The sequence below is a fragment of the Pholis gunnellus genome (genome assembly GCF_910591455.1).
Source record: "Pholis gunnellus genome assembly, chromosome: 10".
Lineage (NCBI taxonomy): Eukaryota > Metazoa > Chordata > Actinopteri > Perciformes > Pholidae > Pholis > Pholis gunnellus.
This window is the reverse complement of record NC_136537.1, coordinates 15,637,042-15,657,303: the sequence shown is the minus strand read 5'-3', so window position 1 is coordinate 15,657,303 and position 20,262 is coordinate 15,637,042. Positions and strand designations below refer to the sequence as shown.

The window sequence follows — 20,262 nt, the reverse complement described above, 5'->3', positions numbered from 1 at the left end:
TGTCAAACATTGCAGTAGTATTTGGTCAAGGGGGAGGGGGGGAAACAATATTCTTCTCTCTTCCTTTCAGATTTCTCGTTCAGCTTAAGTTGATACTGAGCCAGGCGACTAAACCTCTGCGGGGAGTCTTGGCGTGACTTGGTACAGCCCGCCTCTAGGAAACGTTCTTAATGCATCACTGAATAGCTGTGGTAAATGCTGCTACGCCAGTCGCGGTAAACGATAACCGTATTGACATAATTTGTCAAATTGACAGAAAATTGGTGTGTGGGGGGGTTCTGTTGGGGGGTGGGGGCGGGGCTTAAATTGTGTTTTTCCATTACAGCAGTAAACGTCACTGTCCGTATGACCAGCACGTCCAGCTGAATGTCAAAGGGAAAAACGTTTCACCAGGGACGCTGGTATCGTGGCTTTGTTAATCTGGAAAAATGATGCGGTGGATTCAGTGTTGTACCAATGCTTTGTCGTGGGGAATGCTGGGATTGGGGAAACAAGTGTCTTGTCTTCTAGTTTCAGCCTCGTGACCAAGAGAAATCCCCATGTGGTGACAGCCAAATATATCAGCCAGGTGTTCAGTGGTTTTCTTTTCCTGGAGGAACAAACTGCTTCTGTTTTTTGTTCCTCCAGGTTTTGCTTTTACCCGTAATACAGCAACAACAAAAAAGCAAAAGACTCCGGTGGTGGCACTCCTGACTTTGTCAGGACAGGGTTCAATCCCCTGCGGTGTCTTGCTTTATAGTATGCTGTGTGGGGGAAAAACTAGCATTCAAAGACCTTTTCATGTTGTACTATTGAAGTCAATTTAAGATGGATTAAAATATATAGTGGACCTGACATCAAGAAGGGTTGGTTTAAGTATGTAGAGCTAGCAATTTTACATTATTACACAAAATAACTGCACAAAAGTTCATTACTGACTTTGACACGAAGAACCAGAACAGTTATGGGTTACGGTTATAATTGAAACATGTTTGAAATATATTTTGTGCCTTGGTGTGACTTGTATTTGTATCCTAAAGTGTTTTTAATGTTTAAACCAATAAAACTCCTTTGGCTTACAATTTGACTCACTCTTATTTTCTGGTTTGAATGTGAGATGTGACTGTATCTGAGTCTAAAAACCCACCTGCAAAGCCTGAAACCTAAGGGGTTTGACGGATGAAGAGGTCCAAGTGAAGACCTGGACGCATACGCTCATCAAATCAAGATACTCTGGGTGTTATGTACTGTCAAATTCATAAATAATTACACTCATATTCTCTTTAGCTTTCTTTGAATGGTATGATGGTGAAATACTGAAAAGGGTGTAAAGTTTCATTATCTGCATACCAAAAGGGTTGTAAAAAGCTAGACTTGTTTTTGTTCACTGCAGAGACCCTGATGGCGTACATTGTAGTGAAGAATAGATTTTTGTAAGTTGTATTATAAGCATCTAATAAATGGTCTAAGTTAACCCTGTCAAGTGTAGTGATGTGAGTTGTATTAGGACTTGCTTCCAGGGTTTAGGTGTCTGACAGTAGAGTGACAATTTCCTGACACAATATGTGAAATTTATTTTATGCTCAAATGACAAATATATAAAATGTGCCACGATGAGTCACCAGAGCAGCTTTGTTCACCCATCTGTGTTATTTAGGCTACAGAGTAAAGTAAAAACATGAGATGCAAACATTGTATGACTAAAATGTAAATACTTCCATATTTCTGTTGAATCTCCACTACTTTACTCTGGTTTCTGTGTTACTGTCTCAACTCACCTAGTCCACCTTGGGGACATAATTGCTTACATGCCATCTAGACTGAATCTATCATGTCATAATCTAATGCCTTATGGGTCAACACTAAAGTGATCAAAGGCAATTTAAATATTTCTGGGGCCCGGTTGACTCCCGGTTTATGGCAACAAACTGACAATCAATAAGGGACCATTGTGGTAATGTCTAAATATTCTTTAATGCTCACATGAACTTCCAAAGTGTGGACATGTATTTTTGTTCATAAATACAGCATACCTGTTCAGTCCTCCAAAGAGCATTAATATCTAAAAGGAGAATTTGCATGAGGTCACTCACCCACAAAAAAAGGCTTCTATATAATTTCAGATTGTGACTTTATTAGAAACATGTATTTATTTATATATCTAAATGCAGTTCTTAGTTACTATGCCATCGGTGATTAATTTTAACCTACTGCGGAACCAATGTGCAGAAACGAAGTTTTACCCGGAGCCAGTTAGTTGCTAGCTAGCTAGCGTCCTGTAGCTCTCTAGCTAGCAGTCTGTTTAGTGTGTTTGTGTTTGATGCGGTGTGTGGAGGAGGAAAGAGGAGATGTGGTCCTTTTTTGCCAGGGATCCTGTCAAAGACTTTGCTTATGAAATTCTGCCAGACAACCCAGAGAAGTCTGGAATATGGAGTCTCCATCGGGGGAAGCGAAAGGTAAAAAGAGGCAAAGCGCCACTAACGGTTAGCCGTTAGCCTCTTTATGGAGGCCTGCCACATAGCCGGCTAGCTAGCGTCTGTTTGCTTCTTTGATTTAGACCTTTAGATACGATGCCCGGTGTCATGTTCTCGTATCTACATGTCAGCTCTGGTCGTATCTTCCTCCTCTTTCTCGCTGAATCAATGTCAGTGCTCATTTCTTTTCTTTTCTTGCTCTGAGCATCGTTACTTTTCGCTAACGAAGTGGGTCAAAGCTTTGTTTACTGTGATTAGACCGACACGTCTTTTCTCGCCACGTCACCTCCTTTTTAAGTAGAGTTTAGTGACTGTTATTGAAACCGTTTTCATGCTAATGTTTTATCACATAAATAAAGATACCGTCACTCATCACCGACAGCAACTCACATAACCAAGATGATTATCGTTGAGCAGCTCAATTTGGACTGTTAAGTGTCACCATCACTGCATGACCAGGGAAAGACAACCAAGCACCTGCTTCCTGTTTTAAGATGAGATAAAATAATCCTTTATTAATAATCCTTTATTATTATTACATTTACAGGATTACAGCAGCATAGAGGATAGTGCAAACAAGAGACATAGTAAAAAACAAGTATTATAAATAAGTAATAAACAGTAAAGAATATGAACTAGGTAAAAAGTAAAAAATCCACCATAACTAAAATATAACAACAAATATTATATATACAGACACAATACATTTTTTTGTTGCACGGTGTATTCATATTGAACAGATTTTTAGAGTTGTAATTTATGTTTGATGTGATTTCAAAGCATACACGTTAAATATTGTAATGTCTTAACGATCACAAATCACTGAACCCGTGTGATTGAGTCATTTTACCCAAATGTGCGTCCTCAGACCAATGGAGAGCCAGTGTCTGTGTTTCTCTACGAGCTGGCTCAGGGAACAGAGCAGCAGACCCAGCTCGCCAAGGCTGCCTTCAAGCGGATGAAGACCCTGCGGCACCCGAACATCCTGGCTTATGTGGATGGATTGGAGGTATGTGTTTGTGTGAGCTCTACACACACAATGCCATTGTTTAAAGTGTTCAGAGGACAATGTCACTCAGCTTGCTCAGTGACATTTTTCACATATGGTGAGGGACCTTGTTTTTGTCGTGAATCTGTCGTATTATTAGTGTCTCATCTCGGCCATCTTGCTCTTCTTTGCATGTTTACGTTCAGATAGAGGTGAGTGTGAACACGCCAATGTAGGCCGTTAATATTTGTAGTGAGTAGTGTACTTACTACATAACATAAGCAGATTCTTACTCTGTTTTATCAGTTTTGTGTTCCTAACGAGATCATAAAACACCCGAACTAACTACTCTCATTACGATCACACATGGAATTGGTGCATCTGTTGCATGTCTTGCCGAAATTATGAATTGAAAATGAAATTCATCAAGGAAAATGGGACAGTTGATTGTCCGCCTTTGTTGGTTGCATATTCATAATTCTGCGGAGGCGTACCATTCAATATTACTTCCTAATTTAGTGTAATTCCTGCCGTGAATCCATTTTAAATGCTTCTGTGCTGTGTTTCTCTCACAGTTTAGTAGGTCGGGGTAATAATTCAGTATTAACATTTACTGCCTTTCAATCTGTGGTGATGAAACAATGTTTATTATGAAATAGGGCTTTTGCTTTATACTGGTATTGATGATGAGAGTTATATAAAAAGAAAAATATTATCATGTTTATCATGTTAATAATACACATTTGATAATACTGAGTTAATAATCAAGGGCCTTCTAAGTCATCGTGTATATACTGTTATGTTTACAGACTGATAGCGTTATTATTATTTTTTATTTATCATATTTTATAGATATCGTGATAACATTCTTTTGGTCACTATGATCATGTTGTGAATATCCGATATTGTGACAGCCCTCGATGAAACATTGTTGTATAACATATATATATATATATATATATAGATAACAAACGACAGAGTATGTTGTGGTCGTTTCGCAGACAGAGAAGAGCCTGTACCTGGTCACTGAGCAGGTGACCCCGTTGGCAGTCCACCTGAAGGCCCAGGCAGAGAAGGGGGGATCTGGGGAGCTGGAGGTCTCCTGGGGACTGCACCAGATAGTGGTGAGGATAGGAGAGAGCGCCATTGGATACTCTCAGGGGAGCCATTTGTCTGTAAGCCCTTACGCCACTTCTTCCGTTTGCTCCCTCCCACAGAAAGCTCTGAGTTTCCTGGTCAATGACTGCCACCTGCTCCATAACAACGTGGGTGTATCCGCTGTTTTTGTGGATCGAGCTGGGGAGTGGAAGCTGGGGGCCCTCGATCATGTGTCCCCTGAGCAGGGTGACCCAAGTGGGGTCTCACTCCCCACCCCAAAGGCTGTTTACCCAGACATGGAGAGATATGACCCACCAGAGATGTCCAATAGCAGTGGAGAGAAATGGTAAGAGAAGGGTGGGACAGAATAATAATAATGTTTTATACAGGAAGAAAAGGGGAGCAGCAATAAGAATATTTGGACAAAGTAGAACAGACAGAAAGAAGAGATTCAGAATAGGACTCATTGGTTACTGCCTAGTTTTGTGTGGATATGTTTGTATTGAACTGTATGCGTGTTTGTTTTAGGGCAGGGGAGGTCTGGCGGCTAGGCTGCCTGATCTGGGAGGTGTTCAACGGGCCACTGCCTCGCACGACCTCCCTTCGTTCACTGGGAAAGGTACGACACCCCCACAGTTTGTGTTATTATCGCATTATTGTCACTGATTCCATGGCACGTTGATATTCTACAGATGCTTCCTGTTGTTGTAGTTATAGGTATTAAAAATGTGCTTTGGTGAGGACAATAGAATTCTATTATTCAGCATTTAAAAAAAATTAGAAATACTGGAAATAGGACACACATAGATGATTCTGTTCTATATTTAGTTCGCAGATATTCTGCTCATGTAAAGAAGAAGCATTCTCAATTTGAACTTGAGAAGAGTAACAGAGCCCGCCGCGAATGAGACGCACATGTTTTTGCTCAGTGGCCTTCAAGCAATGAATTCAACCTGCAGTTGCTTCCTGGTTTCAGTGGCTGCTGAAAGGATTGTAGTTGTTCACAGTCTTGTGTTCTCTCCTGTGTGTCCTCTCTGTGCCCACAGATCCCCAAGGCCCTGGTCCCTCATTACTGTGAGCTAGTGGGGGCCAACCCCCGAGCTCGGCCCAACCCGGCCCGCTTTCTCCAGAACTGTAGAGCCACCGGGGGATTTCTCAGCAACAGCTTTGTGGAGAGCAACCTTTTCCTGGAGGAGATACAGGTCCACAGACTTTCATAAAGACATGTATAACACTGGTGTTTGTATTAGTGTTTCAATCAAACCTCAACACTAAACAAATCAAGTTCTAGTGGAACTATCATGGGACACATCGTATAACTTGATGAAGTAATTACCAGCGAGTAGCATCGGAAAATGTATGATAACTAATGATAGGACGATAGATTAGCGTATAGCGTATATTCAAACCGTCTCTCTCTCCAGATCAAGGAGCCGGCTGAGAAGCAGCAGTTCTTCCAGGATCTGAGTGAGAATCTGGACTCCTTCCCTGAAGACTTTTGCAAACATAAGGTCCTTCCTCAGCTGCTCACCGCCTTCGAGTTCGGCAATGCAGGCGCTGTAGTCCTCACGCCGCTCTTCAAGGTGAATCTTTCAACTTTCACACCTCGAATATCAGACCGTCTACTCCTGCGTCTCTGATCATTTTCACAGTAAAACATAAACAAAACCTTCCACACTAATTTAGACGTTGTTACTGGTATTATTCTCTTGTCATTTGGAATTTATTCTTCAATCCTCTTTTGTTTTTAAATCCCTCATGTCTTCCTGTGCGTCGGCTAGGTGGGGAAGTTCCTGTCAGCTGAAGAGTACCAACAGAAGATCATCCCTGTTATCGTGAAGATGTTCTCCTCCACAGACAGAGCCATGAGGATACGACTGCTGCAGCAGGTATGTGAGGCCTTTTCCATCTAGCCACTGACAACATCCTGCAGTGATACAGTGGACTTGTATCCCGTGTTCCATCCAGCACAAATACAAGACTTTGCAGCTCTAGAGCAAGGGAAGAAAATTCAGTTTAAAGTAGGATGACATATCAAAAACAGCAGTAAATGATATCCCTATGTGCCGTTTTTAAGCCTGTGTTAAAGGTTTTAAAGATTTTTCTGCTCTAACATTGTTTCTTGTCTCTGTCCATGTCCCTTATGTTTCAGATGGAGCAGTTCATTCAGTATCTGAATGATGCAGCAGTCAATTCCCAGATTTTCCCTCACGTTGTTCACGGCTTCACAGATACCAACCCTGCCATCAGAGAACAGACTGTCAAGGTAGTTTGCATGTTTTGAACAAAACCACAAAGCAGGAGGTGTTACTACATATTACGTGTGTACAGGATGTTGTCGGCCTCCTGTGCCATCACTCTTCTCTGTTTCTCCGTATCACCCTCCAGTCTATGTTGCTGATGGCTCCCAAGCTGAATGAGAGCAACCTGAACCAGGAGCTGATGCGCCACTTTGCCCGACTGCAGGCCAGAGACGAACAAGGCCCGATCCGGTGCAACACCACCGTCTGCCTGGGCAAGATCGCCTCCTACCTCAACGCGGGGGTAGAGTACACCCACACCGCTGTGCAACACTTAAGTCATTTAATGCCAAAAAAACCCACTTGAACCAAAGTTCAGTGAAGATTCTGTTCAAATCCAAGAATTTGTTCATCCCTCTCTTCACAGACTCGACAACGTGTTCTGATTTCTGCATTTTCACGAGCAACTAAAGATCCCTTCCCGGCTTCACGCTCCGCCGGCGTACTGGGCTTCGCCGCCACACACAACTTCTACGGCGTAACAGAGATTGCCGCCCGCATCCTCCCTACCCTCTGTGCCATTACTGTTGACCCCGATAAGAGCGCCCGAGACCAGGTACACATGACTGATGGAGATTTGTGACAACATAGTGCTTCTTATGGCTTTTTACATCCCTACAACCACAGTGGCTATAATATCTTTGATCAACTTGCTGATGTATTTCTGCTCACGGTGTTCTTTCTTGCCTTTCTCTCTCTGTCAGGCATTTAAAGCCATCAAGAGTTTCCTTTCCAAGCTGGAGACCGTGTCAGAAGACCCCACCAAGCTGGCGGATATAGGTATGTAGCACACTGCGCTGAGCTGCAGAGTCTGCTCTCTACTTTAATGTCTCGTTCAGCAAGGAAACCCAGTGTGTAACTTGAAACTGTCTCGTCCTGCAGAAAAGGATGTAGCGTCCTGTGCTCAGCCTGCAGGTGCGTCTTCCAGCTGGGCCGGCTGGGCTGTGACTGGCATGTCCACGATAACTTCTAAGCTCATCCGCAACGCTCCGGGGACGGAGGGCAGCGCAGCAGCTGAGGACAGCGAGCCCGCCAATGCCACCGGCCCTACCAGTGCCACAGATGGAGCACCTGCACCTGGTAGGTTATCACTTTTGATTTGGAGCGTTTTTAAAAGGAGCATCAAAATAGATGCAGCAGAACCAGAGATATTGTCTTACTTTTTATTCCACACATTCTTCTTCTTCTTTGTCAAAACCTTCCTCTTTAAGAAGTCCTTAATATGTTCTCTGAAACCATATCTCTTGTTTTTCTTTCTTTCGCAGGTTCTGAAGAGAAAGCTCCTCAAGCCCCTGTGACTGACCACGCTGCCTCCAGCCGTGCTGACCAATCACAGACTGATGAATTAACGGTCAATGATGAGGAGCCGATAGCAGACCGCTGGGATGAAGAGGAGGACTGGGGAAGTTTGGAGGTAAGACTTCACCGCTTTTGAAAAACAAATTATGTTTTGTAGTATCTGTAATTGTAATTTCTGCCTCCTACAGGCGCCAGAGAAAACTCCCACTGAGCCAGATGACTGGAACACGGACTGGTCAGGGACGGCATCATCCAAAAAGAAAGCCAGTGACAAAGGAGTATGAGCCCTTTAATCTTTATCCATTATACAATACTGTCTTTAGTGCTAATACGACTACTTCCAATGCTACTAAGACAACTGGAATCAGTATTATAATATAGTGTATTGTGTAGGTGTGATACTGGGCTGAAATAGTGTGCGTGTGGAAACCAAGACAATATTCAAATTCAATATTTGTTTTTTATGTGGATGTGAAAGAACCAAAGAAAAATCCCACACACTTGTATTCACTTTATTAACAGTGTTTCGGTGCTCAGACCGTAATCGTGCAAAATTCATAAATCGTTGTCAGCATGTAGATAAAAAAAAAAAAAGTTGTTTTAAAATAAATATTACTATAATTAGTCTCCATCTCAACCGTCAATCTTTCCCCATGTCCAGGTGGGCCGGGCGTCCTCCTCCATGGCGGGGAAGAAGCAGAGCGCCGACTGGAGCAGCTCAGGCTGGGACGCAGACGACAGCTGGTCCAACGAGAAGGAAGGGCCGGGTCAGAGCTCTGCGGGCGAGGAGGGCTGGGGCAACGAATGGGGGGAGGAGGACACGGACACAACCCTGGCCAATGTGACGCTCCCCCTGCCAGAAGGAGTGCGGTTAGCCAGCGAGTACAACTGGGACGGCAGCAGCTCGGCCACCAAGGCGGCCGGTCAGAATGATCTGTTCGCCAGCGTGTCCCAGAGAAATACAGCCGGCACTGCTGCCACCGCGGTGAGGGTGGAGGGAGGCAAACACACAGAGGAGCGAGAGACAGACAGAATAAAGTAGTGTTGATTAGATCATTCTGAATGTTGGTGATATCAGATCTATCTATAGAGTTGCCCTTTGAAGAAGATATTAAACAGAAACCATTAGATGATATGAAGATTCAACCACCTGCATTAAAGGAATAGTTTGAATTTTTGTAATACACTTTCTTGCTTTGCGTTATCTCGTGTCTACAGTGAATATGAAGCTAGAGTCTGCAAGCAGTTAGCTTAGCTTACAGTCAAGACTGGTAATGGTAATAAACTGTCCAAAGGTGAAAATAATTCACCTACCAGCACCTCTTTAGGTCACAACTTGATGTTACATCACATTTGTCTAATCTCTACAACAACCAAAGTGTAAATACAAGTTATGGTTTCACAGGGAGTTGCATGCTGAAACATTTTCAGAGGTAGTCTTGCTGTTTTCCCCTGCTTCAGGTCTTTATGCTAAGCTTAGCTAATCACCTGCTGACTCTAGCTTTATATTAAGTGTACAGACATCAGAGTGGTATTGATCTTTCCACCTAACTCCTAACAAGAATGCGAATAAGCTTATTTCCCAAAATGTAAGACTCTTCCATTTAAAATAAGGTAACAAGACTGCACTCACTTGATGAGATGTTGTAGGCAAGAAATCTTGATGAAATCAGGACTATCATGACAGTACAAGCATTTCAGTATAGTGACGAGTGTATTTCTCTCCTTGTCAGACTGGGGATGTCTGGACTGCAGAGGCAACAGGAGACTGGGGAGCTGAAGAGAGCTGGGAGTCAGTGGATGGGAACCAGGGTAAGTCTCTCAGCTGGCCTCCCTTATCAGAAATATGATCTTTTTTTACTTCTCTGTCCGACTTCTTCTGCATTCAAACACTCAGTTATTCTTGTTAGATGACCATTAATAACTAATGTACTGTATGCCTGTCCACATTGTCAACCAGGTATCAGCAAGGCCGAGCTTTCCAAGAAGAAACGGGAGGAGAGGAGGAAAGAGCTGGAGGTGAAACGGGCAGAGCGCAAAGCTGCTAAAGGTCCTCTGAAACTCGGCGCACGCAAGCTGGACTGACGGGGATGCAAAGAAAGATGTGAGGGTTGGGTTGGAGAGGGAGGAACATGGACCACAGAGACTGGACCCAGAGCAGTAGATGGAGGCTTGATGTTCCACAAACAAAGGAAAGAACAGTCAGAAGGAAACATTACTGTTGGTTAGTACAGTAGATGACCATCAGCTCTGGGATTCCCTGTTTTTCTTCATTCAGGAACTGACAGATGGATAAAGAAGTAACAATCCAGTCCTTTATGAATGCATTATTATGGATGGCAGAGCTGAAACAAACAGAGACAGAAAAGTGGAAAAGCGGCACAGAGCAGCACTCCCTGCAGCCTGAGGGTTCCTTTTTTTTTTTAAATACATAACATATAAAGTTGCAGTTGTAAAGTAAATGTATATAAATGCTGCATCTTGTCTTAAAATGACATTAAGAAATGACCCTTTTTTTTTTATTGAGAAATATATACAACAATATTTCTGAATCAAACATGTATTATTATACTGAATGTTTTTCAGCACACACACACACACACACACACACACACACAGTGGATATGAATGTTTTAGTTCAGCCGTCACTTACAGATTTAAGACTTAAAATCAATCCATGCATGCACTTGTGTATTTTTATGGCCTAACAAAAGGTTTCATGGCCCAGAATTACAAATATGTTGTGTTTACTTTGCACATTCAACACTGCATTTTGCTGTGCTGAGCTGGCCTGACGGGGGACACGTTTGACTGGTTTCAGATCTGTTAATGTGACACATGATGGAAATAAGTAGTTAAATTGATGCTGGTGAACTGGTTTCAAGGGAAAATCAATATATGTGTTTACATGCCTTTTTCCTGTGTGTCCTGGTAGTGCTGTGGTGGAGGAGTTCATGAAATCCAAATGAGTCATTTTTTTAAGTAATGGGTGTGGTCAGGGTAAAGGAGTCCCTCTAAAAGTTCCTTTAACTCTTTTATTTGTGCCTTTATTTAATAGAACAGATCTGCTCTGTAGGATCACTGACAACAACTCGAGTTTAAAAATCTCCTGCTAGCAGATTCTGTGTTTTCGTCAAACCTTTCAGTGTAACCCCCATATCTCCTGTCTGTGTTGGATATGGTATTGTTAGGTTTGGTGTTGCGTACCATGTAAGGAGCTCTGTTGACTCAACCAGCAGCCGTCACCTTCAGGTAAGAAACTAAGCTGCGTTTAGTTCAGATTGACTCCAGACTGAGTGCAACCTTCCACCGATAATCCAAATCATGTAGCATGTGAGCTGTTCTACAAATAAAGATAAGTTATATAAATGTATGTTTCTTTTTTAAATTAAAAGGCTGTAGACATCCTCCTCCCCAGTAAATGTATGAGCCAAGAATGTATTGAGTTGTCATCAGGAGGACATTCATCTCTGAGATGTCTGCCTCCACCACAAAACAACAGGTGAAAATGTCAACAGACGACTTTTTCTTCAGTATGAAATATGACTGGGAAATATAGAAATACCAAAGCTGATTATCTATTCACCTCCGTTGTATTGGGAACAGATTCTGGAGAGAGAAATATTGCTGCTGTTGTTTTTTCAAAGTGCTAAAAGCACGACAAAGTAAATATCATTGATTTGTATTGAGGTGCAGACAGGCAGAGATCGATACTGTAAAGCCTGCACAAATAAACCCAAACTATAGAGATGCTGTAGATAGATATACAGTAACAGGAAGTAACTGAGAAAAAAAGTCCCCCCCCCAAAATACAACAATATATCGTTTATGCTGACAGTGGTAGAGGTTAAACTGGTAACACGTAACAATATGCATATCTAACTTATGGTACAATCAAATGTTTTCATTGTGAGCACATGTTGCCATGTTGTTATTTTCTTTAACGATTGGCGAGATTGCATCTAGTGTACGGAAACACATCGATGCGAACAATAGCGCCACAACACTGCCTATATCGTGAGATGATAAGACATTGCATTTTTTTTTTACTTTTTTACTTTAAGCAGCAACACTTGAAAATCTCCATCACTTGACAAGAAAAGAAGAAATATTTTCACCAAACAGAGGAAACAGAGTTTGAAGCTCATAAAAAGCCAAAAGATTCAGTAAAATCCTTAAAAGCGGTAGAGATAGCCTGGGACAGACAGCAGACAGATGTAATGTAAAAATATTTAGAATAAGTCAATAAATAAGTATTCAGGGGTATTATTAGGTGGTTTGTATCTACAGCACACAGTATAAAAAAAAGAGTGACAGAGGGAAATAAGTGAACAGAAATAAATGTATAAAAAAACAAACCTGAACTAAAGACACAATCCAGAAACACACAATTTATTCTTTATTCAAAACAATTACAAACAAATGTCAGAGGAAGACGATGTGTTATTCATTAGAGATGTCATGAAACTGCAAGAGTGTTGGATTAGTTCAGTCCACATGTCTCCACTCAGCCCAGGATCCCTCGTTTATTAACTCAACAGAGGGCCTTAGTGCATTTGACACATTACATAGTTTTTCTTTTAGTACAAACACCATATTATATTATCTCAATTTGATTATTTAAAATATTCTTCCTGAAAGTCATATTATTTCTTCATAAGCAAATACTGCAACCACCAAGAACCACTTTCACGTCCTTCTCAAACCCCAAAATTAAAAAATTAAATTTGAATTAAAACATTTAAACATATTTCATCTTGGCAGCTTAATTAGGTTAAATATTGTTCGTTGTGCTTATATTTGCTGTCTGTATAAATGTTGAAAAGTCTGGAAAATACAGGAACCAACCAGCTTTGTACTGTTGATCAAACTAAAGAAGGCATGCGGGACACATGTAAGTAAAGTAGGCAAGATAGTGAACGTTTTCTGTGAGTGATCTTAATAAGTACAAGTTAGGCTTTGCCAGTGATCCGTTCATCAAGTCCCGGAACCCCCGCTGCTGGCCCCGCTGCTGGCCCCTCTGCTGGCCCCTCTGCTGGCCCCGCTGCTGGCCCCTCTGCCGGCCCCTCTGCCGGCCCCGCTGCCGGCCCCGCTGCTGGCCCCGCTGCCGGCCCCGCTGCCGGCCCCTCTGCTGGCCCCGCTGCTGGCCCCGCTGCTGGCCCCTCTGCTGGCCCCGCTGCTGGCCCCGCTGCTGGCCCCGCTGCTGGCCCCTCTGCTGGCCCCGCTGCTGGCCCCGCTGCTGGCCCCGCTGCTGGCCCCGCTGCTGGCCCCGCTGCTGGCCCCGCTGCTGGCCCCGCTGCTGGCCCCTCTGCTGGCCCCGCTGCTGGCCCCGCTGCTGGCCCCGCTGCCGGCCCCCGCTGCTGCGCTAACCCCCGCTTTTACTGCAACCCCCGCTGCAAGCCCCACTGCCCCCGCCGCTGCCGCCACCGCTCCCAACAACGCTGCAAACCCCGCTGCAACCCCACCGGCCAACACGACAAATCCTTTGGCCTTATTCGCCTGCAGAGGGAAACAGACACCTTTTAGTTAGTGAGCTGAGCCTTCTTCACATTCAAAACTCCACTAGAATAATCCACAACTCTGGGAAATGCAACACTCACATAATAGGACATTTTTATGATCCATTTTCTATTATAATATAATGGACAGCACAAATGTAGATTATGCTGTGAGGATTTATTTCAGGTCTCAATAGTAACTTTTACCTTGCCTGCTTTCTAAACAGTTATGAATTGCTTATTCATATAAATCAATTCGTGTCTTTATAGCCCATGGACAAACATTTGATTACTTTAATGCATTTATGTATTTTGTCCAACACAATTAACTGTTCACCACCACACACGGGTCCACCGACCTGCCCAGACTCCGCCTTTCCGTAGCGCTGTTTGGTTGCAAAGTGCTCACAGTTTCCCTCGAAGACGTCATACGGCAGCTTGCCCACCATCGCACAGGCCTCCTTCACAATGACGTGAGCCGGACGGGGCTGGCACTGCTTGTCCAGGATGTTGTTGACTCTCCACCGGTCGCTTTCCACCACGTCCAACAGCTCCTCTTTCGTCACAACGCCCGCACCCCCAGCTATTTATGGAAAAGAGTGACAGAAAAAGGGGAGAAACAGACATTACTTATGTGGGTTGATGCATTAAATATCGCAACATGGTTTGTGTTTGAGTCTTTTGAGTTTGAGCTTAAACTCACAATGTACTGTCAAGTGGACAACGAAGCCATCGCCAACATACACAGCCCAGTGCTGAAAGGAGCCCCGGAAGATCTCAATCAAGTCCCCGACCTCTGGTTTCTCATAATCCTTGGATTACAACAAAAAAATGTTTGACTTTGCAACAGACTGTTTGGCAACAACTGCAGTACATTTGACCTGACTGGACTCTCTGTGGGTTAAACGAAGATAAGATGAGACTTGTATTGGTCTAAATAAAACATTCTTTGACTTGAAAACGTTTAAATTCAATGAAATGCTACATACAGTAGTACACACATGCTATACAAGTTAAATAATGACATGTAATTGCTATAATAGAACACAAAAACAGCAAAACAAAAAAACTCTATAGTCCAATTTTCTGTAATCTGATTAAGTGATCATTTCCGAACCGGTTTCGGGGCCATGTCTGTGTTTCTTTTGTCTGGTTTGGACCGGCTTGACTTTCAGCACCTGCAGGAGCAAATCACAGACCACATATTAGCACACAACACAAGATATGGAGAAGAGTAAAAGATACAGAAAGGTTTGAAAAAGAAAAGTAGTTCACTATCCCTTTGATACTTTTGACCCAGTTCTACTTGTGTGCTCGTGATTCATGTTAGCTCAAAGGTGTAACACAGCATCTTAGGAATATAATTACATGTAATGCTGTACTTACATTATATTATTATAACATGTTAATGTCACATTTACATGGGTATTGTGTGATCACTCCTTGTAACTATAATAACAATCAGGCATACTGTCCTCACCTGTGGATCATCAAGTACCCATGATGATGTGTGACATGTCATAACAGCTCATCTGTAAATACTAAATCTATATACACTCAGTTGCCAGTTTATTAGGTACACCTAAACTAATCTGACCTTCATGAACATTATAATAGTATAGTATAATTTTAGAGAGGAGCTTATTCAATTTACTTTCACTTTTCATTTTGGAGGCTGTAGTTTATGCTGTTGACAGTTTCTGTTTAGTTTACCCTCATTGATATAAATACGCACCACAAACAGCACCACAAACTACACCCTCCGAAATTATCAGAAAGTTTAATCAGAAACTCTGTTCAAGCACATTATGTTAGTATAACCTTGATAAAAGATAGGTTTTATTGCAGAACTGTTGGAATGAAATAACGTTATTCTAGTTCAGTGTTTTTTTTCTGTGTTATGTGATTCGTTCAGATTTTAAGTTTCAGCAATATTCAACAAGCGACGAAACATGAAGGTGCTCGAAAGGCCTTTAACAGCCGCTGGTTTGAAGCTATAATGTCACATCATCGGTTATAAAACACTGTAGCATCACCAAAACACCGCCATTGGCTGACATTATACGGTTCACTGTGTTAAAAGTGTCAACGGTCCGTCCACCTACCGTTAAAGACGAAGTCCACAGCTCGTTTGAATACTAGACAAAAGAAAAGAAACAAGACCGAAACTAAAACGTTGCGCTACCAGTTGCTGTGTTTACCTGGAGCACGTGACCTTAATAATAAAAACCCCATCCAAAAGTCAAGAATTACTCAGGTGGCTTCAAGGCAAGGCAAGGCAAGGCAAGGCAAGGCATGGCAAGTTTGTTTGTATAGCACATTTCAACAACAAAGTAATTCAAAGTGCTTCACATAAAACCATTAAAAGCATCAAAACATAAGGCAAAAGAAAAGGAGATTTAAAAGCAATTAAGAACATTCATTGAAACACTAAAAAGCAGTGTAAGAAATAAAATACAGTAGTAGAATGCAGCAATGGGAATTGATTAATAACCTTGAATGTGGTTCAATTTAAGGCAGCAGCAAACAGAAAAGTCTTCAATCTTGATTTAAAGGAGCTGAGGGTCTCAGCAGACCTGCAGCTTTCTGGGACTTTGTTCCAGATATGTGGAGCAGAAAAACTGAACGCTGCTTCTCCATATTTATTTCTGACTCTGGGAACAGAAAGTAGACCGGTCCCAGACGACCTAAGGGGTCGGGATGGTTCATAAGGTAGCAGCAGATCAGAGATGTATTTTGGCCCTAAACCATTCAGTGCTTCATAAACCAACAGCAGGATTTTAAAGTCAATTCTTTGTTGGACAGGAAGCCAGTGCAAAGACCTCAGAACTGGAGTGATGTGATCCACTTTCTTGGTCTTAGTGAGGAATCAAGCTGCAGCGTTCTGATTGACTTTTTACAGAGACCTGTAAACACACCGTTACAGTAGTCGAGTCTACTGAAGATAAATACATGGACACGCTTTTCTAAATCCTGTTGAGACATAAGTCCTCTAATCCTTGATGTATTCTTCAGGTGATAGGAGGCTAATTTTGTAATTGTCTTGATATGGCTGTTCAGGTTCAGGTCTGAATCCATAACTACACCTAGATTTCTGGCTTGGTTTGAGGTTTTTAACATCAGTGATTGAAGCTGAGCTCTGACTTTCAATCGTTCGTCCTTGGTACCAAAAACAATTACTTCTGTTTTATCTTTGTTTAATTGAAGAACATTCTGGCACATCCAGGTGTTGATTTGTTCAAAGCATTTACCCAGCCCTTGTATGGGATTATAGTCCCCTGGTGATATAGTTATATAGATTTGTGTGTCGTCTGCATAATCATGATAACACACTTTGTTGTTTTCCATAATCTGAGCTAGTGAAAGCATGTAGATGTTGAACAGAAGAGGCCCCAGTATTGAACCTTGGGGAACACATGTCATTTTAGTCAGCTCTGATGTGTAATTAGCTACAGACACAAAGTATTCTCTGTCCTTCAAGTAGGATTCAAACCAGTTGAGTGCTGTGCCAGAGAGTCCCTCCCAGATTGTTTGTCTTTCTCGTAGTACGTCATGGTCGACCGTGTCGAATACAGCACTGAGTAACAACACGTTAGTAAAACAATAATTGTAATAATAATAAAGGTAATAGTAGTTGTTCAAATAATAATAATAATAATTCGTTAGTAGTGATAGTTTGTGTTTAAACCTGAAGGTGACGGCTGCTGGTTGAGTCAACAGAGCTCCTTACATGGTACGCAACACCAAACCTAACAATACCATATCCAACACAGACAGGAGATATGGGGGTTACACTGAAAGGTTTGATGAAAACACAGAATCTGCTAGCAGGAGATTTTTAATCTTCAAAATCTTCAGTTTGAATTAAAATATTAAAACATATTTCATCTTGGATGCTTAATTAGGTTAAATATTGTTCGTTGTGCTTATATTTGCTGTCTCTAGAAATGTTAAACATTAGATTACATTACAGCAGTGGCGGCTGCCCAATAGAGGGCCTGACCCCACCTTGAGCCACACAAAAAAAGAGAAGTCTCTACAGGCGAGCGTGAGCGCCATGCGCGAGCACTGCTCCTCCAAGACCCGTTCGAGAGGAGAAGTTTGGCGGAGATTCTTCAGGCCAAAGAGCTGATCCCAGATCAGCCTGACCTCACAATCAGACAGCAGACTAGCGGGAAAGGGAAGCAGTACATGAAGCTTCTCTACTAGCTGTACCAGACAGGTTTGGCTAGCTGGATGCTAATAACTTAAAACAACGGGGACAGATCCAGCACGGACAGTAGGGAGTGAGGGATGAGGAAGTAAGGAAACATGAGAACACCAGGGCACACATGAGAACTCTGTCAAGCTACATATTAGGCAAAGTGAACATCTTTTCTTCTACATAGTTTCATGACAACTTGGTCATGGAGGCATCAACATTTAATTTAGATGGTAAATTAACAGTGAAAACTCATCATAGCTTATATCTATATATGCATGTGTGTGTTTTATATTATTCTGAATATTATTATATGATATATATATATATATTATACTGTATATATATATATATATATATATTATACTGAATTCCCTGTGAGGGTGACTAAAATAAGATGTCCTGACGTGTTTATCAAAGCGTTATTTACTGCTTTTTTTCGTGTTGGAATAAATGTTAAATATTTAACTGCAAAGTAGTAATGCGTGTTTGATCATTTAATTTGTTTGAATTAAATCATACTGGGATGTTTGCTGAAATTGATTGGGTGGCCCTACCTAGGACATTTTCCACCAGCCGCCACTGCATTACAGTCATTTAGCAGATGCTTTTATCCAAAGCGACTTACAATAAGTGTTTTCAACATAGGTATTCAAGTGTAATGATAATTCTTTACCTATATATTTCTACTCAGATATTTTATTCATGCGAAGTAATTGTGCTCTGAACTTTGTTGAACTTCACCGTGTCGCTGTTGTGGAAAAGAAGAATTCCCTGTTCACAAATAACTAACTGTGTTTTATGAGAATGTTCCATTGGGCCGCTTGTTCTGGTTGCTGGCTATTTTAGTTTTTTTCATTGTTGTTCCATCAGTTTGAGACCAAAATCTTTACATTGGCCATCGTTAAAGACGAAGTCCACAGCTCGTTTGAATACTAGACAAAAGAAAAGAAACAAGACTGAAACTAAAACTTTGCGCTATGGCCTGGAGACAGGATGTGAAAATGGGGGGGGGGGGGGGGTTGGTGAGATGACTGAAATAAGGTGTAAGTTGTAAGATGTGATGGTGTTCAAGAACATTGTTGTCAGCATTTTCTATGAAGATAACAAAAAAAAGTTGTTTTAAAATAAATATTACTACACTCTAAACAATTTCATCGTAAAATAACGGTAACTTACTGGCAGCAGGGGCGGCAGTAATTTACTGTTTTTTACGGTGAATCTACCGTAATTAGCTTTTACGGTATCTCACCGTATACTGGATTACGTTATGTGATAGTAGGATAACTGGGTTTTACGGTGATTTTACGATATATGCCAAAATGTTACCGTTTATTTACAAAGGGTAATACAACCCAATAGTTTTGCATTTAATTTCCAACAAATAAAATAATCACAATAGACATTCAATACATAATTGTTGCAGTTTATTACATGTTCTCAAGACAAATAATAAAGGGACATTTGTATTACATCACAAAATTCACAATGTACTGCATGTTTAGAAGAAAACAAATAAAATCATAACATTTTTAATGACAGGCTTAACTGAACTCATGAAGATAACCTCAGACTATTAGCGCCGAGATCGAAAAGTGCCCGATGGTATGCTACTGTTGTTCAGTGGTAGGTACCTATCCCTGAAGTGGTATGTGTTGAAGAAATCATTCAAGTCCAGTTCAGAAGTTGCTGCGGTGTTGTGAGTTTATTAAAGCAGCCGGCACACTGGTGACCTCACAGAGCAGATCTGAGCCGGTGAGTTGACCCAGAACAAATGAAAAAGCAGCATTTTATACAGGGAGCCAGAGCAGTATTTAGACTGCATGCAAATACTAGAAAACTGGGGAAGACTATGACCAGACATAATGTAATTACAAGTAGAGACAAAGGGCAGGAAGGGGGCATTCACGTTCAGACCTGCAGGAAGGACACACAGTTGGCAATTGGTCGTTCAAGGGGTCGACACAGCATGGGGGGCTGAAGTAGCACCTAGGATTCATTTGGTTAGGAATTCTGGCCACAATGTGTATTCTTCATCATATGCCAGTACTTTTCCAGCGGCACACTGTTTCAGGTTCCACTTGAAAGTGGTAGTCCACTGTCAGACAGGCACACCAGCGCCTGCATATGCAAATTGTTATGTAAATTTGTTTGATTCACGAACAGTGATGCCGTAAATGTATTTTTTGGACTTTATTGACAAAGTAGCCCAACACAGCGTCTTAAATTAAAAAAAATTATCCGTTTTATCCCGTCCATTTTCTTGTTCGGATATATGAAAGGCTTTTTAAATGACAATTAAGTGATTTAGTATTTACTGATGTACCCTATACCCTATATATATATATGCATATGTATATATATATATATAAATATATATATATATATATGTGTATATGCATATATATACATATATATATATATG

The 20,262-nt window shown here is 41.6% G+C and overlaps 2 protein-coding genes across 2 annotated transcripts; one reads left to right on the top strand and one right to left on the bottom strand.

The window, feature by feature from the left end:
- The first annotated feature begins 2,294 nt into the window (after positions 1 to 2,294).
- scyl1 (SCY1-like, kinase-like 1) lies at positions 2,295 to 11,501 on the top strand. The gene is made up of 18 exons (XM_079167225.1): positions 2,295 to 2,435; positions 3,322 to 3,462; positions 4,443 to 4,565; positions 4,659 to 4,885; positions 5,068 to 5,158; positions 5,586 to 5,741; positions 5,964 to 6,122; positions 6,321 to 6,428; positions 6,692 to 6,805; positions 6,928 to 7,083; positions 7,207 to 7,395; positions 7,544 to 7,619; positions 7,722 to 7,919; positions 8,105 to 8,253; positions 8,327 to 8,416; positions 8,800 to 9,123; positions 9,872 to 9,950; positions 10,099 to 11,501. The coding sequence occupies exons 1-18, from the start codon at positions 2,328 to 2,330 to the stop codon at positions 10,221 to 10,223; spliced, it is 2,613 nt and encodes an 870-aa protein (XP_079023351.1). The 5' UTR covers positions 2,295 to 2,327; the 3' UTR covers positions 10,224 to 11,501.
- A 1,614-nt stretch (positions 11,502 to 13,115) lies between these two features.
- On the bottom strand, positions 13,116 to 15,818 carry LOC306702042 (uncharacterized protein; the record flags this gene model as incomplete). Its single annotated transcript, XM_079167535.1, has 5 exons — positions 15,742 to 15,818; positions 14,754 to 14,814; positions 14,340 to 14,448; positions 13,996 to 14,219; positions 13,116 to 13,637 (listed from the first exon to the last, which is right to left on the bottom strand). The coding sequence occupies exons 2-5, from the start codon at positions 14,766 to 14,768 to the stop codon at positions 13,116 to 13,118; spliced, it is 870 nt and encodes a 289-aa protein (XP_079023661.1). The 5' UTR covers positions 14,769 to 14,814; positions 15,742 to 15,818.
- Positions 15,819 to 20,262: the final 4,444 nt, after the last annotated feature.

Coding starts and splice junctions, on each gene's coding strand:
- scyl1 (XM_079167225.1), top strand. CDS start 2,328: ATGTGGTCCTTTTTTGCCAGGGATCCTGTCAAAGACTTTGCTTATGAA. Junction 2,436..3,321: donor TCCATCGGGGGAAGCGAAAG/GTAAAAAGAGGC, acceptor GTGCGTCCTCAG/ACCAATGGAGAGCCAGTGTC. Junction 7,084..7,206: donor CCTCCTACCTCAACGCGGGG/GTAGAGTACACC, acceptor CTCTCTTCACAG/ACTCGACAACGTGTTCTGAT.